Below are 17,899 nucleotides of genomic sequence, written 5' to 3'. Positions count from 1 at the left end.
TGAAATGGACCTGAAATTTATTTCACATGTTTCCTGAAAATTGATAAATATCAAAGCAACATAGAGCTGTTTGTTCTAGTTCGTATAATGACAATTTAATGTCATGTTTGTTTGTGATGACCCCCCTTTTCGGGATTGCATCAGAATTATAGTTATCTCGTATCGCATGAGGATGACACATGTCAACTGAGCAATTATGTTTGGGACTTAGTTTTAAGGAATGACGTCAAAGTAACATTATGAAAATATTTTTAGTAAGCTGAAATATATATTTATTTTTTACATGTTTATGTCTTGTAAGATATTTTATTTCTGTCCCGTTTTTCAACATTTGCGTCTAGAAAGTTGAAATGTTTTAACTGAATGGTTAATTTAAATTAATTATGAAAATGGTTAAAATTAAATCAATAAAGGAAATAATTGCCCAGTTACAAACACTACCAGGGGATAATCCATAATGATTTTTTTTTAGTTATATGTTTCAGCACATGTATAATTAACCCCAACTTTAGCCTGGTAAACTTGTTGTCTCCTTGTGAAATATAAAACATATTTAAAATTATTTCCTGCTAAAGTCTTATATTGATATAAAGTTAAAACCGTCTTGCTTCTCACTAGTCAACACTCCTGTCCTGTCAGGTTTAATTCTTATATATATGGATGAAAAATAAAAGTCCACAAAACATTAACATGGCAGCAATTGCTTTTACAGCCTTTAAGACTTTGATTTTTTTTTACAGAAGAGTGTCCACCATGCACTTGCATTACACTATAATAATAGTAGAATAGTATGATATACAAATAGATGAAAATTATATATACATGCAACCGTAATATTAATATAATATATAACAACAAACCAGTGTATTCTCTGGAACTATTATTATATTAGTATAATAGTCTAAGGTATACTGATTTGTATCACTACAATATAATAGTTATTACGGTGAGGTTGAATTTCCTGTCATTTATTCATCATCCAAGCACGAACTTGTATAAGAAAAAAAAAATCTCTGTAAATTAACCTCAGTTTCAGGTATAGAGATGTGATCTGTTTCTGTGACATGTGCTTTTGACCATCCACAAGAACCTGCGGTCTATTGATGTTCAGTACTTCAGTACTTTGATTTCTTCTGAGACAAGTGCTTGTGACATCCACAATAACTTGCGATCATCCGATGTTCAGTACTTCTGTACTTTGATTAGGCTTTTAAAATTTAGTAATTTGTTCATAAATGAACCATTTTACCTTTACTAAATTCTTCCATAGATAAAAAGATTTGATTTTGAAGTTTGGTTGTACCTGTAGAAAACTGATTTCAAACGGGATAGCACATCCTGATTTTTACGGAGATATTGTTTACCCAGCCCTGAAATTTAGAAACGATCCGGGTAAACTTATCGATCCTTTAAATAAACTTATTCTGAAAGGTTACCAATTCAACACTGTAATTAAATCTTTGAATATTGTTTTTTTTTTGGTATTAATATTGATTTTGTCATCAGTAAATTGAAATCAAACCAACTATTATTTTTATATACCTATGCACATTCATGGCTCTGCAAACTGTCGATACCTGTATCTTGGCATTGCACAAGGTCATGTTTTTCTCTGACTGTTAATGACGTCTTTACACTAAATCCATTGTACTGATTGGTATTTTAGTCTTAGATGCATGATTTTTTTTATTAGTTGTGATTGGCTTTGAACTAGCTGTCAGGACATGTAACTGCGAGTACTCTTAGATCTGTACTTAGTGTCTTTTTGTTTTGGGTTTGTATAAGTACCCTGCAACGTCAACTCTGTGTTTTTGTTAGATGTATTTCTATTTGTATCCATCTGATGAGTTAAGCCTTTTTCAACTGATTTTTATAGTTTGTTCTTATGTTGTACTGTCACACCACTGTCCCAAGTTAGGGGAGGGTTTGCGCCTTCAAACTTGTTTAACTCCGCCACATTCTGTATGTGCCTGTGCCAAGTCAGGAGCCTGTAATTCAGTGGTTGTCGTTTGTTGCTGTGTATATAACATGTTTGTTTTTCGTTCATTTTTTTACATAAATTAGGCCGTTAGATTTCTCGTTGGGATTGATTTACATTTTTCATTTCGGGGCCTTTTATAGCTGACTGTGCGGTGTGGGCTTTGCTCATTGTTGAAAGCCGTAAGGTGACCTATAGTTGTTAATTTCTGTGTCATTTGGTCTCTCATGGAGAGTTGTCTCATTGGCAATCTTACCACATCTTCTTATTTTTACATTATACAATATTTTGTCAGAACCTTGAAGAACACACACTTGGCTGTGCTACTCTGAATTCAAATGAAGATTTATAAAAGAATTTTTGAAAATAGCCATTGTGTTAAATAAATTAATGGGAAATTGGCCCTACCTCTTAGTGAAACTTTATACTAGTTCGTTAACAGTAATGTTATTTGAGTCACCATGAACAAAGAGGTACATGTGTAGGAGCCAATTTACACTATATTTGTATTTGACAGGGTCAAAATCTAAAAGTTGTCAAATCCTACCGGAAATTGAATATTAAAGAGTCGATATCATAAATGTAAAACATTGTTTCAAATTTTACAAATTTCCTTGAAATCATATTGATATTCAGCGCTATATGCCACTGGTGAAGGTATTTTGAAATAAAATTGTAAATTTTACACGTTTTTGCCAAATTGGCAATGAAGGACGTTTCTAACCAAAATGAATTTGTGTCCGAAAGACAATACGTAATGTTACGTTAACTTGAACTCCAACATAATTTTGATTTTGGTTAACGATGTTTTTTTTTAAACATTTTTGGGATAAATACTAAAATTTTAACAAACTCGGCCAAAATTACTTTGGTTTATATTCGGGCGTTTAATATTTGGTAATCTGTTTAGAACTAAGATATTTTTTAGAATCTTAAAGTACATACATGTGTATTGAGCTTGATGCTATGAATTTAAGTAAAAATTGAGCAACTTTTCAAAAATAGTCGTGGTGTGAAATACATTCATGGGTAATCGCCCCTACCTCTTTCAAGTTCCACATCTTTGGCTGTCAGATGTCATGCTAAACAGTTGTACAATATACCAAAGTTACTGTTGGAGCATTTAGGATATCATAGGGCGAATGTATAAGTATGTTGAGGAATGTAGACTCTGTTAAGCCTCTAGGTGTGTATTCAATTATGCAATAATATATCTAATTTGAATACTTTTCTCATGTACAGAGCTATCTGCTAAATTAAATAAAACTTGTGAATGTGTCTAAAGTCAGTGCATTTTAGAATTACAACACACGTCACAATATTATATATTAATATAAAATGATATAATGGAAAGAAAGAATGCATGATATAATTGCACCATTTGGTTCTTGGTGAACTAAACTAAATTACATGACTTATTTTCAATAGTCAAAAGCGAAATACAGATATTCGATTTTAGCTACATGTAATCTGTTCTTTCAAAATTCAAACTGATTACATAGTAACACTGTGGTTTTTTAATGTGTTCCCAAAGTACTATGTTTCCAAATCGGCATTTTAAATTTTAGTACCGTTTTATCAGTGTAACTCAGAATTAAACACGTGAAATTACTTGCACTTACAACGGTGGACTTTTTTCAGATGCAATCGTATCATGGTAACAAAGTTTAATTTGTTAGTAAATCATGTTCCCATCAATTCTTCAAACGAAAGAGTTAAGCTGCATCTTTATTTTTTCTTTCTACAGGCTAGATTCCCATAAATAACAAAAAATATGGGATAAACATAAATACGACACAAATTCAAAACAAAAGTCAAACAAAATAGACATTTACAGAAACAAATTAAAAAAAAAACCTATTAATTTTTACATTTGAAGAAATAAATGCGAATAGACAAAAACACAAAACCACATAGCGTGCATTGCCGCGTCAATATGACAAAATAATCGGGCTGAAATTAATGTTCATAACATGAAACTGATCAGATATGAATTTTGCAAAATGTGAACCTAAAACATATGTTATCATGAAATTATGACTGACATTATGAATACATATTTTCTGACCAAATTTTGGTATTCCGCTTTATCTTATAAAATGTATAAACGATGCACGTACATGTATACGACATTTACAAAATTACTGTAAACCAAGAGTTCTAAGTGGTGAAGTTGAAATCATCCCTTCGTAAATTTTACGGACGCCTTCACGAGTTGGTTGACCGTTATGGAATATCTGTTTCACAGATGACAACGGATATGGCAACTACAATCCCGTCCCCTTTTCCCCGAATGTGACCTATCGAATTAGACTAATCACCGGGTTTGTACTAACATGAGCAACACGACAGTTGCCACATGTGAAGCAGGATCCGCTTCCCTTCCGTAGCACCTGATACCACCCCCCAGTCTCTAGTTTTCTATGTTGTTTATTGTGTACTGTTGTTTGCTGTTTGTCTGTTGGTCTTTTTTTCTTTTTTAAGCCATGGCATTGTCAGTTTATTTTCGACTTATGAGTTTGAATGTCCCTTTGGTATCTTTCGCCTCTGTTTTTAGAGGATTTAAACTTAATATAAAATATAGTGATGTGTACATTTCCATCACACGGCTTTACTATTGTCTCATTTGTGGTAAAATTGGTAGAGTAATGGGAATATAGAGCATTAAAACGAATTAGCACGAACTAACTCCGATAATATGTCGTTGCCTTGTAAATGAGAACTTAAAAGTGTAAATTTATAGTGCTCAAGAAGAACTGACATACTGTCTTTCCTTAACTTAATGATTTGGCCACATGGGAAAATAGAACAATTATTCACCATACAAATGATCTAGAAATGGTTGACTATTGCATTAACTAATAGATTTTCCAATAAACACCTTTTTTTACAGCTTAGCTTAGCTTAAAAAAGCAGGTTCCATTTGTTGAATACATGTAGAACCTCCTCGACTCAAAGAAATTATTTCCTGTTTTAATAATACAAAAAAGCAATACATTGTATAATGATGGATACGCGTGGGAAAAAATGGTTATAAATTTGTGTATTGTCCAGTAATTAAATAAAAATGTTCAATAGTTTATTAATTAAAATGGTTATATTTATATAATTTTATCCAGTCTCGGTAATTACTCTCTATATGTTCTAAATGACTATATATATATATATATATATTCTTTACTAACGACCAATTCAGAAACAAATATAGACAGTGTATACTTATACAATAGTTGTATTGTATGACCTCAAAACAATCTTGAAAATAAATTAAGCAGACGAGTCACGTATAATTCGAATCCTTTAGTGTCCGCCGTTTGTGAAGAAAATTCTACAATTATCTCTATTCTATTAACTAGTACGCTTAAAGGAAACAGTGGACGGCATATCAATTTACGTCTTTCAATGATAACTGATCATATTAATTACAATTTTTTATTTCCATTGGGAATTGATAATCCAGACAATACATTTAATTGATCTCATAGCAAACAGGTTTTCTTATAACGTCATAAATAACATATGATACCAATTACCGTTTACAAAACCTACGTTTCTCCCAAAAACAAAAAAACCTTTACATGAACATTATAGAAGGAGGTAAAAGATACCAAAAAAGGTCAATACAAACCCCTAAGTTGAAGAAAAACTTGTGAAATTACTTGTCCTTGCAACGGTTGATTAACATACAACACAATTGCGAAAAGAAAAAAGAAAATCGACGAAAAGACAATAACCCACAACACCACGCAAACAAATAAAGATTGAACAACACGAAACCCAACAAAGTATGGGTGATCCGGAAGGGTTAGCAACTAGTGGCATCCGTCGCATTACTCATGGCAAGTTACAACTAGAGGATAAATCACATTCGTGGAAAATAGGACCTTTTTAATAGTTTATGAAGGCAAACATATGAAACGTTGGAGAGCACAAAAACCAAGAGGAGCTAAGCAGAACAACCGACACCGTCTCAAGTTAAATTTACCTGAAGGTATTGCAAACTAAGTAATATAAATTTTTGAACTACAAAATACACAGCCTTAATAGATCATTTTAATCGCGCTAATATAGTAGCACTGGCTTCTACAAGAATGATACTCGTGTGGACTTAAAATTAACCCGCATTTGTGCCGATATAGACGTATAAAAAATACGTATGATATAAATTGCGTGTGTACAACACGTGTTTTTGGAGAAACTTTTACTTGTTTCAGTTTTAAGCACCAACTGGTACATGTACAGTCATCATGGATCTTTTTTTTCCAAAATCGACAGTAAATAGCAGTGGTCTGTAGAGACGAACCCCAGCTAAAGGCCAACTTTGCTTTAAAAAGAGTTCATTCTTTCAATTGACCATGGTTATAGCTGATTCTATTATTACACTATTTTGATTCAGCAATTTCTATTTCATGAATAATGACAAAAACATAACACTTGTAACCCCTTGAAATATAATATTTTTCAACGCAACTCCTCTAAGGTGTTTTTGTTCAATAGCTCTTGCCTTATTATATTAGGTAGGTTTTCACATGTAATCCTGATGTGTTTTTGATGATATTTATCCCACCCAAACCTATATCCATTTTAATTATAATTATTGTTTACGAACAACGTGTGATTCGTTTAATCTCAGTTTATCATTGAACAAGATTCAATTATGACGTCACAATTTCTTTCTTTCTATGAACGAAAAATAAGATTATGCCTATTGGCATCATATACATGAGGTTTTGGATTTAACGCGACTATTCTGACCGAACGCGACTGCGTATTTATACATCCCGGTGTAATCGGATCCAAGAATTGAGGTGGTTTGGATTTTATATTATAATAAATGTATTGTCTGGATTATCAATTCCGAATGGGAAAAAATGTAATTAATAAGACAAGTTATCATTGAAAGACGTAAACATCTTTTTTAAATCATTGAAACAGAAAGATAAAGTTTGTCTACATATCGTCTAAATGTTATTAGAGTATCGGATTCAACCACCGAATCTCGTGCAATACGATATCAATCTAATCTCGACAATTACATTCTAAATATTTAAAACGCTCAGCAGGCCATGAAAATTAAAATATTCGGAGTAGAGAATTATCGTTTCACAATCGAAACAGCAGTAGAATCCATATTTAATATACACCTTTTGTGATGAGAACGTACAAGTAGGTAATATTTTGCCCGGCCAAATTTCTTAACCATCCATAATCCATTTTTAGTTATAGTCAAATTCTCAACCAGTCATCCACGTGAATCTACTAACTTTAATACTGATGATTTAATCCTAGTTTCTGTTAAACGTTACGGAATTATATGAAAGGTATTCAATCGAACTTGATCAAGATATCACAGGTAATTTACTTTCTTTTAGTACCGATATCCTGAATTTTTATTACAATTTGAATTTTTCATAGTGGAATATTTAAATATAATATTTAACTTTTAGTACGATGCAGTTGACACATATAAAAGCATTTAGGCAGAATGAAGAGTAAATAATGGTAAGAAATTTGAAAAGATATTTATGTTAAAAAAAATAAATGAACGTAAAAACCTCGAAAAAAAATCAAGATAATACTACAATGCACTTGTTACTTGAATACATAATAGTGCTAAAGCGGTTCCTAAATCATTTCATTGAAAAATTGTTCACAATTCTTTCTGGCATGAACATTGATGTTGAATTATTTATTCAATATTCACAACATCTGTAAAAGCATACATGACCAACATTACAGTGTTGATTTTGCATTATTTGTTTAATCATCCTGGTATGAGTTGGAGAAGAAAAAAGTAACAATTCATGTGTTCTTTTCCAGTGCATTGATTCGAAGCCAGCAAGTGAACGGTTTGATGGCTTTTTAATTCCCCATTTTCTAAGTATCTGAATTGTTTTCTCATTTAAAAGACGACCCATGTACAGAAAAGTTCTCGGCTGTAATAATATGTATTGAAATTGATGTGTGTCAAACAGTGATTACTTTATTAAAGTCAACATCTTGACAGTTTGACGTACAAGGCACAAAATTTGTTGATGACAAGAGCAAATTTAGAGAAACGACATTGTCATAGGGTAGAGACAGTATTTTATTTTAATTAAATGTACCGTCAAAAATTAGAAGACAAATTGTTTTCTAAATATCTCATTACAAGTCGCGTTTAGTCGCGTATAGTTCATGCAAAGAAGCACTACGTATTAACCATATAATTTTATATAAAAATAAGATGTGGTATATTGCTTATCTGACAACTCTCCACCAGATACCAAAATGACGTAGAAGTAAAATACAAACGTATGCATACTTGTTCAAGATATAAGATATTTCAAAATATTTTAATTTTTGATAAGTTTAATCGTTCAGTGTAAATGTATCAAAGCTAATGAATTATATCAAAGTGTTTCTTATTTATTAATGTTTAGTTCATACAAAAAATGTAACTATTAATCTTGCTATAAGAAATAAGTTATAAGATATCAACAATTATTAGTTTAATCATTCAATATAACTCCGATATTGATTATATCAACGTGTTTCCTTTTCACACGAAAACACATAAAGATTCTATCGTATCCAATGAGATAGTTTAATTTTAAAACTTTAGAAAACAAGCTATACCGAGAATTTTAAATTTGTTAAAAAAATTACTTGAGTGTGAATAAATAAGGAGTATAGTCATCGTGGTAAAATGTTTCTCACCAGATTTAATGGAAAATGCAGAGTGCAATGTCGAGACGACAATTTTAAGCAACATGTGGTTTATCAAAAACTATCGCCAGACATTTTTTGAATGCATTACTTATAAAAATAAGAAGATGTCGTATGATTGCCAATGAGACAACCCTCGACAAGAGACCAAATGACACAGATTAACAATTATATATATGTCACAATCTGTCGATTATGTATTTACTGAAACATATTTGTGTCACAAAGAGTTAAAAGTCAAATTTGCTGTCTAAGAATTGGCTCTGTATGAAAGTCATGGAAAACTCCGAAGAAATTGAATATACCATATAATGACTTAACCTTCTTTCTGCCAAAGTGATATTTTTGGATTTGATTTTAAAAAAAAATGTTCAAAAAAGCATTGCTCTATTGTCAAGATTGGTTAATTCCGTAATTGGCCCTGTAGTAGGAGATTCGTTTGTATGCGTTGTTTCTCTTAGGAAAGACAAACATTTTCATTGACAATGAAGAGCTAGCGGAAAGAGCAAATTTATCTTAAATATTATGTAATGGATGTTATCTTTAAAGTTTTTCAAATGTCTTAATTACATTTAATCTTTGTTAAGCTAAACACTTTTGATATCAATAGTTATTTTTCATTAAAAAAATGTTTAAAACGCCTATTTATCACTTTGCACTTATCATGTTTTGCATTGACAGTAGTAACCCGAATAATTCAGTCGTTATATTTCACTGCTCTACGATGGCTACATTCTCGCGAGTGGGAGAGTCGATCACGGGGAGGGACTGAATTATTCGGGTTAGGACAGTAGCCCATTTTGTTCGGTTCAGAATCACTCTACAATTAGCAAAGGGAAACAACTTGTGTCAAAAACATGTAATTACAAAGTTAAATAGACAATTGGCAAATAGACTGTTAGAAACATTATAAATCTCAATTCTAGAGGGAAGAGGGGAAAACAGTTACCACATAAGAAAAGGCAGATGAAACGAAAGGAGGGAGACACGGTTAATTATTATCATTGAGTATTTTTTTTCATATGTTGCATTTGTTATCTTTCTAACCCCTCTCTCTCTTACTAGAAATATTTTGTATAAGTTTTTAATCCCTTTGAATTTTATATCCCCTTTCAATACTTCGCCAGATTGATTCTCAATGGAACCTTTCAGTAATAACTATAACAATATTTGAAGAGCGCGACACATTTTAATTACAACAAGCTCATTTCTTGTTGTAAAATGTGTTGCGCTCTTCAATTATTGTTATAGTGATTACTGATTCTCTGCCTATTTCCAAATCTACCCACAATCAGCGGTAAAAGTAAAATAGTCAATATCAAAATTGACCCCCATTTTGTCATTAGTAACAATATATTAACATTTAAAAGGCATTGGGTGATCAGTTCATAAGTTATTGCACGGAATAGACTTAAAGTGCTATTTTCCAGTCTATCAAGGACCATAACTCCTTCACAGTAAAAGTGAAAGATTGACCTCACTTTTGTCTTCAGTTACAACATAGTAATATTGAATAGAATTGGTTGAAAGTATAATAAGTTATAGCACGGAAACTGTTGGCAGCCGCACTTCAACTTAATAACCGACTTTTCCTCAGAAAAAAACAGGCAGAAAACTAGTACGTAACCAAAAAAACATGATAAGTTCTATGTAAATATTCGCCACAATATACCTAACAAAGCTATAATTTACATTACACAGAAACAATGCAACTCATATAGAGTTTTTTTTCTTCTTAAACTCTTCAGATTCAGGTTTAGCTATTTACATGACAATAATGACACCAAGATTAAACATGATGTTATAACAACTTGAATTTTAGACATATTTATTTTGAGCTGATCAAATACTAGGCATAATTTAAACATTAATTTTAACAAGTTGCATTGTGATTTATCGAATTAGTATCGTTATATGAGGTTAAAAATTCTAAAGCCAAATGCTACATATAAATGTGTCGAATTTCTAATAAGTAGGTTGTTTGGTGTTAAATATAATCAACAAGAAAATATCGAGATTCGAAACCTTCATTTATCTTTACTGGTTTGTTTTTTGACTTAAACAAACCAAAGTCCTCTTCTAGTGGTTAATAACGTAGGAATAATTTTTAAATTTGATACTTGCGCAAAATGGAGAGAATCAAGGACCATAATCACATGACATATTTTACAATGTATATGCTATGACAGAAACAAACAACCATACAGACGGAAAAGGATAGAATAATTTTACATCGTTATGGTTCTCCCTTTAACACAAATATCAAACTCCTCGATGGTTGGCTCCCAGGGGTATAGTAATATGATCATGTCTAGACTTCTCCCTTCTGCCTGTAAACCCTAACTGCAGTGGGCGTCTGTTGGCTGAATGGGTACGGGTACATATATACGCAGCCATGTTCAGTTAGACTGGGGATGTTAAATCCGTTACCCAGTGTGGTGTACTTAATGAAACCTTACAACTACTATTTCTGAGGGGTCCGAATGTGTCCCGTTGCAAGGCAAATTACTTCCTCTATACAACATACCCTCGTTTTCCAGTGGCAGTGCAAATCCCTGTTCTACATCCCGTCATATCTACATTGCATAACCTATTGTGTTTATTGTTAATGTGTTCTTTTTCTGAAAATGCATGAAATATTTGCCATTTGAAATAAAGCAATCAATAATCAATCAGTAAACTAGTGGATGAGTTCAGGTAATGCAAATAAAATTAGATAAAACGCCAAGATAAGAAAATAAACAATTTGGTAAAAATTGCCATGTTTCGCTTTAAACGATTTAATGAAAAATAAAGATAAACTAGAGTAGGTTGCGTGCATGTCTTGGATTCAAGTGGTTAAATTATCCAACTTTCGATCGGTGAAATCTAACAAGAAACATGTGAGTGGAATGGAAATGTCATATATCTTAATTGAATAACAAGAATTTAAGATTGATTTGAAAATAATCTTAATTTTAATCAAAGAAAACACACAGGTTGCTAGAAAAAATAAAAACTTAATGCATTTTTTTGAAAAACCTAAATATTTACAAAACACTTAAGTAATAAATGTAAAATAAAACGTGAAAAGATAAAAAAAAATTGCAATGAAATTTAAAGTAATTGAGATTTTGCATGGAAAATATATTGCAGAAAAGCGAAGATAAAAGGAAACACCTAAAAAGTAAAAAGAACAAATTTCCAAAGCTGCCGTTTTTGTTTACTAGTTGCAACTTTTCACCAATTGCCCTCTTCGTTTTATTCCAGTTTGAAAGTGGGTAATCTTATGCAAAGGTATTCCCCAAAACACCAATATTTCTGAAAATTGGTATCATACAGGTATATGTAAATAAAACAAATATCTGTGGGAGCAATTAAAAAAAACATACAAACACGACATACTCGTGAATTGAACTGTATGTTTGTTTTTGTGTGTTTGAAGTACAACTTACCGTTTGTAATCGTCTTTCTGTCCTGACAGCATGAAGCACCAATGCATTTCCAACAAGGGTCAACAAAGATAAAAGTGTCAAGGTACAACCTAGCGGTATGTCTCGCCATAACTCTCGGTTACTTTTTATAGTAAGTATGGTTATCGCCGTCGATATGTTTAAATCGTTATAAGATCCTGTCGAATTGAATTCGTCAAAAAGTAGAAACGGATTGATGGAGGAATTTTCAAAATCAAATAAAGATATACTTGGATAAATCTCCGACGTCCAATTTACTGTCATCGTAAGATGTACATAAATCCTGAACTGGGTGCGTATAATTATTCTCTATATGTTATCATCCTTTCTTATATTGTATTAAGTTTTAAAACAAAGATATACCAAACATGTCTCCTTTGTTTTATTCCTTTCAGAATTTTAAAAACTTTTCTTTAACAGTTGCTTAGTAGTTTTATACAGCAACTAAACAATCAATTAAGAAGCATTAACATTACAATAAGGTAAGCAGTAGGTCTATATGATGACATTTCCAACAACCAATAGCGGGAATCTGTTCACAAAAGAAATATTGCTTACAATTAGTAAATTGTCCCGTTGTGATTGGCGTTATATTACCATATCAAATCGACCCCTTTTAACAGCAAAACCACATCGATCACACAAAAAGATGTTCTATTCCATTACTTCACAGAATCGTACAATATGACATCGATTCACTTCATTCATAGATATATATGTATGATAACTAATAGAAAATGGTGCTGAAGGTTATAATTATCCAGATGATTGCTAAAACAAGTTTTAGTACATATCAGTTGACGTGCATGAATCGTTTGTCCAATTATTTTTTTTATTGTTTTTCAGTATCAAATAATTATAGATGTCAGTAACTGTGAATAAATCTTTGATATGGTATTATTTATTGATAAATCATATCTTCTGTTATACTGATATTAATATTATTATTATTAAGACGTCTGTTCTACCATTATTATGTAGTAATTTTAATTGTGGGTTTTTGTCTTATTTTACTTATACACAATTAAAGCAAACAATCATAACAGTTACTAATCAATCTTTCTATTGAAGGAAAAATGGGGAAAATATATAGTACATACAACATACCCCCCTTCCCCCCCCAAAAAAAACAACAACAAAAAAACAAAAACAAAGTAAAAACAAAAACAAAAACAAAACAAAAAACAAAAGTACAAATGCATCTGTTAAAAGTCGGCATGCTTTTTGTACTTTTGATGGCGAATTCAAATGTTTTAAGAGTCTCTTACCGGTATATTATTTTCCACGTTTCGCAAATGGTGGTTGTTCAAGTATATTTGATACAAATGTTAGCAATATAAACACTGGTCTATTGTTATTTGACTCAGTTCTAGTGTATTTTGTTGGGTTGCGGTTTAAACGGTATATTTACAAAACTAATAACTGGACAAAGATAAAAAAAAAAATTAACGGCGTTTCAATTACCTATATTAAGCAGAATTCGCTTGAACACAATTACTGCAAAAAGTTTCGACAATTATATAGGCCATCATCATACATAACGTACTTAGTTACACCCATAGTGGAAACCGACGAGGAAAGGCGTCATACGACTATCGGTAGTTATAGAGGAAACACTTCCTGTTTCTTTTCTAAAATCATGAAACTTTAATAATTATAGAAATAAGAAGATGTGGTATAATTGCCAATGAGACAACTCTCCACAAGAGACCAAAATGACATAGAAGATAACAACTATAGATAATCGCACGACCTTTAACAATGAGCAAAACTCATACCGCATAGTCTGTTATAAAAGGCCTCGAAATGACAAATGTTAAAAAATTCAAACGAGAAAACCAACGGCCTGATTTATGTAAAAAAACAATGAACGAAATACAAATTTGATATACAGTAACAAACGACAACCACTGAATGACAGGCTCCTGACTTGGGACAGGCACATACAGAATGTGGCGGGTTAACTATGTTAGCGGGTGCCCAACCCTCGCCTATCCTGGGACAGTGGTGTAACAGTTCAACATATGAATACTATAAAAATCTTTTGAAAAGGGCTTAACTCATGGGATCGATATAAAGCAGGAAAACAGTAATAAAAACACAGACCGGACGTGGCAGGGTACATGTATTTATACATCCCTATAACAAAAAAGATATAAGTACGGATCTGAGAGTACTCAGTTACTGACAGTTAGTTCAAAGCCAATAACAACTAATAAAAAGATTTTAACACAAATGTAGAGCATACTTATGAAAAGTAGATATTCTAACTGTTTTTTTTTTACAAAAATCAGCTTGTGTTTATCTTTTGAAAAATCTAAATATGCCTGTCAAAAGGATAAAATTTTCGAAGAAACCAAAATTTTGAGAAAATGTCTAATATTTTGTTCCCATTTATCCCTTAAAGTACCGTATGAAGGTTTTTTTTTACATATTTGAATTGTCGAGGTTGAAAAATAGCTTTTATACAAGTTTTTGTCAAAAGCACCCTGGGATTAAAACTGTCCTTAAGCCGCAGTCCGGGGACAGTGGAAATGGGAGAGAAAAAAAACATAAACATTCTGGTAGAAGACATTTTACTATTAGAGGATAGCATAAATGACCGTTCTTGTCGAAAGTAAAAAAAAATCAATAGTTTCGAGTACATTTTGTTTGTTGTGTTAACATTAAGATGATCAATTCATGTCAAATCCATATTGAATGCTATATTAACGATCAACCAATATAGTTTTCGGAAGGAGATAAAAAAAAGTTGAAAAAAAACTAAAGTCCGTATCACATGCTGTATTGCCCTTGACCAATATCGACTATATTGGTTACCCGGGTTGATACATATGTACAGCATATAATGCAGATTTTACCATGTAATATTCTCTTTATATATATATATATATATAATCAATTTGGTAAAACAGAAACTGTTTTAGTTCAAAATGTTACAAAATTATAAGTACTAGCTGTCAGATTTTTATGCATGTACAAGTAATATATCCACCTTTTGGACAGTGGCAAAGATATGTGGCAAATACATATCGTGTACACAATATTTATAATTATAGATAATCCAGCATTCTTATTCTAATTCAAACACTTACGGTTGACATTTTATAGTTATATCGAAAAATGCAATTCTGTTGCATTATATACTGGGGTATTTTGAAAAGATATCTTAGTTTTCTATTTGGAGATGGGGGCTGGGGTTGGAAGCTGGAGTCCTCTTGGGAACATGTAACTATCTACTCTTGATCTGGATTAGAGATTCCGCACGTGGCAGGTGCATTCGACTCCAATCTTAATTGAATCCGGCTTCAACCTTTAATAAAACTAACCGCAACGATATAGCCAAAAGTGCTGAAAGTGGCATTTAACACCAATCAATCAATCAATGGAAAATAATCTGTACCATCACCTCTCGTTTCCTCTATATTGCCACATGATTAATTGTTGCTTGTTTAACGTCCAATGGCATGTTCAGGCCAAGACAAAATCTATTATAAATGCCGTAGGTAGGTATTGCAAGGTGGGTCGTCCGGGAAGAAGGGCGGAACATTTGGACAGCCACTGGAAAATAGGGGTATAATGGATATGTGCAACAATTTTGCCTTGCAGACAGGCCATCTACGGACCTCTCAAAGAGTTTTTTTCCAAGTGTTCTTTAACGTGAAGAGAGCATGACACTCATCCATGTTGACTGGAAGTGGCTGCAAATTTATACATTCTGCACAGCTAAACGGACACTCCACTTTATACCAAATTATTATGGTTTACAGCCGGAACGGGATAAGTCCAGACATAACCATATATCTGTATCCCAGTCAAGTTACGGTGTTAATTTCAGACGATGTATACAATAACATAATGTCTTTTCTAAAGACGGAATCATAAAGTAAAATCGAAAGACTTGAAAAATAATAAACATTTTTATCACGAATATCATCAATGAATTTCAAGCTAAGACTAAGTCCCCCTTTTACCTAGGACCGCTACCATAGCATTTGTTTCTTTTTCCATCGTAAACATTTTTGTAAGAAGACATAATATTACTTCCAAAACGGCTATTGGATTTACGTAGACGAAATTTTAATTAGTGCTTCGGGTATTTTCCTGTAAAATATATACTAATCAGGTAAATCAGCAGCTTTTCACCCTGTATAAGTCTATGATTACATAAAGCATAGGCTGAAAACCTCAGAACAAAACTTTGCCCTTCAACAATCGAGGAACCGAAAGAAACCAAGAAAAAAAAGATAAGCCTACAAACTAAAAAAAAAAAAAAAACCCCAGTAAATTGGCGTTATTTGTATTATACGACCATCTGTCTGCGGGTGGACAGAACGCCAAAAAATAGAAACTGGCCCATGTTAGGGGAAGGATTCAGCGCTCACAAAAAAGTTTGATCCCGCCACATTCTAAATGGGCATATCCCAAGTCAAGAGCCTGTAATTCACTGGTTGTTGTCTGTCATATTCGTTTTTCGTTTATTGTTGTGTTATAAATCAGATCGTTGGGGTTTTTTTTGAGTGAATTTTTCCAAATTTTGTCATGTTGGAGCCTTTCTGTACGGTATGTTCCTCTCTGTTGAATGTCGTACACATACGGTGACTTAATTCTATAGTTTCAATGACCCTATCTCGAGTCATAAGCATTTTTGTCGACTACGATTTGGATTTAAACCTAAAGTTCTAGGCTATCTTATTATTTTCTACATAAGGAAATGCCTGTACAAAGTCAGGTATATGACATTTGTTTTCCATTCGTTTGATGTGTTTGAGCTTTTGATTTTGCCATTTGATAAGGGACTTTCTGTTTTGAATTTTCCTTGGAGTTCGGTATTTTTGTTTTTTTCTTACAAACAGATTAGAACCAAGGGCTTAAATGAAAACAACTAATCTCAGCTACTCCCTAAGATGTTTGTACTTTTTACAATTGCCCTTTTTTTTTGGAAAAAATGGAACAATTATCATACCTGTATTTTTCAAAAATTCTGTATGAAAGTGAGAGAGTTACTGTATTATGCAACGTCTAAAATAAGATTTTTTATGAATTTTCAGTGTGGTCCGTGGCCGAGAGGACTGATGCACCTCGGCCTGATAACAGATCGATGCTGGTTCAAATCCCGTAGGAAAGATCCAACAAATTAAAATTAAAGAGAGGCGAAAGATACCAAAGGGACATTTAAACTCATTAGTTAAAAATAGACTGACAACGCAATGACTAAAAAAGAAAAAGACCAACAGACAAAACACATCATAGAAAACTAAAGACTGAACAACAATAATTCCCAATGCATATTAAATGACTTAACTTGTCGTTAATTTCAATTTCAAGATTAAAAAAATACATTGTTATCTTGTCAATATCTTTTTTTTTACATCTTTCGCCTAAGGTCGTCTACAGTTGTTTTACTATTTTGTCGGGATTGGCTATTAAAATTTAGTGTTTTAAAAGAAGACCAGTCAAGCATCTTTGGTTTTTAGAAAGAATAATCACCATTGTTTTTTCACACTTTTGTTTTACCTTATTTCCATATATCATCTTCGAATAATGGCTTCTCTACTAACATTTTACAATTTCCTTGCATTTTTTCGCGAGTCACGCGATACTTTTTTATTGATCACGTGACCCAAATGCATTTTTTTATGCAAACAGATTGAACATATAAAATGAGAAGTTTTCCTGGCCTGCCAACTTTAACGATTTATAGAGATTTCCCCCGATGATGAGGAGTGTTGGTCTGATTTTGAAATTCTTTATTATATAA

General features: G+C 32.2%; 1 protein-coding gene across 1 annotated transcript in view; it reads right to left on the bottom strand.

Moving 5' to 3' along the window:
• The window catches only part of LOC127722026 (5-hydroxytryptamine receptor 1F-like), a 50,419-nt gene extending 37,865 nt beyond the window's left edge, over window positions 1-12,554 (bottom strand). Inside the window, exon 1 of the mRNA XM_052228880.1 lies at window positions 12,121-12,554. Within this exon, the coding sequence (XP_052084840.1) occupies window positions 12,121-12,402 (282 nt within the window). The 5' untranslated portion in view covers window positions 12,403-12,554. The remainder of the gene's footprint in view (window positions 1-12,120) is intronic.
• Between the last annotated feature and the right edge of the window lie 5,345 nt (window positions 12,555-17,899).

Source organism: Mytilus californianus, unplaced genomic scaffold, assembly GCF_021869535.1.
Source record: "Mytilus californianus isolate M0D057914Y unplaced genomic scaffold, xbMytCali1.0.p SCAF_1, whole genome shotgun sequence".
Classification (NCBI taxonomy): Eukaryota; Metazoa; Mollusca; class Bivalvia; order Mytilida; family Mytilidae; genus Mytilus; species Mytilus californianus.
This window is presented reverse-complemented; position numbering and strand designations above follow the sequence as displayed.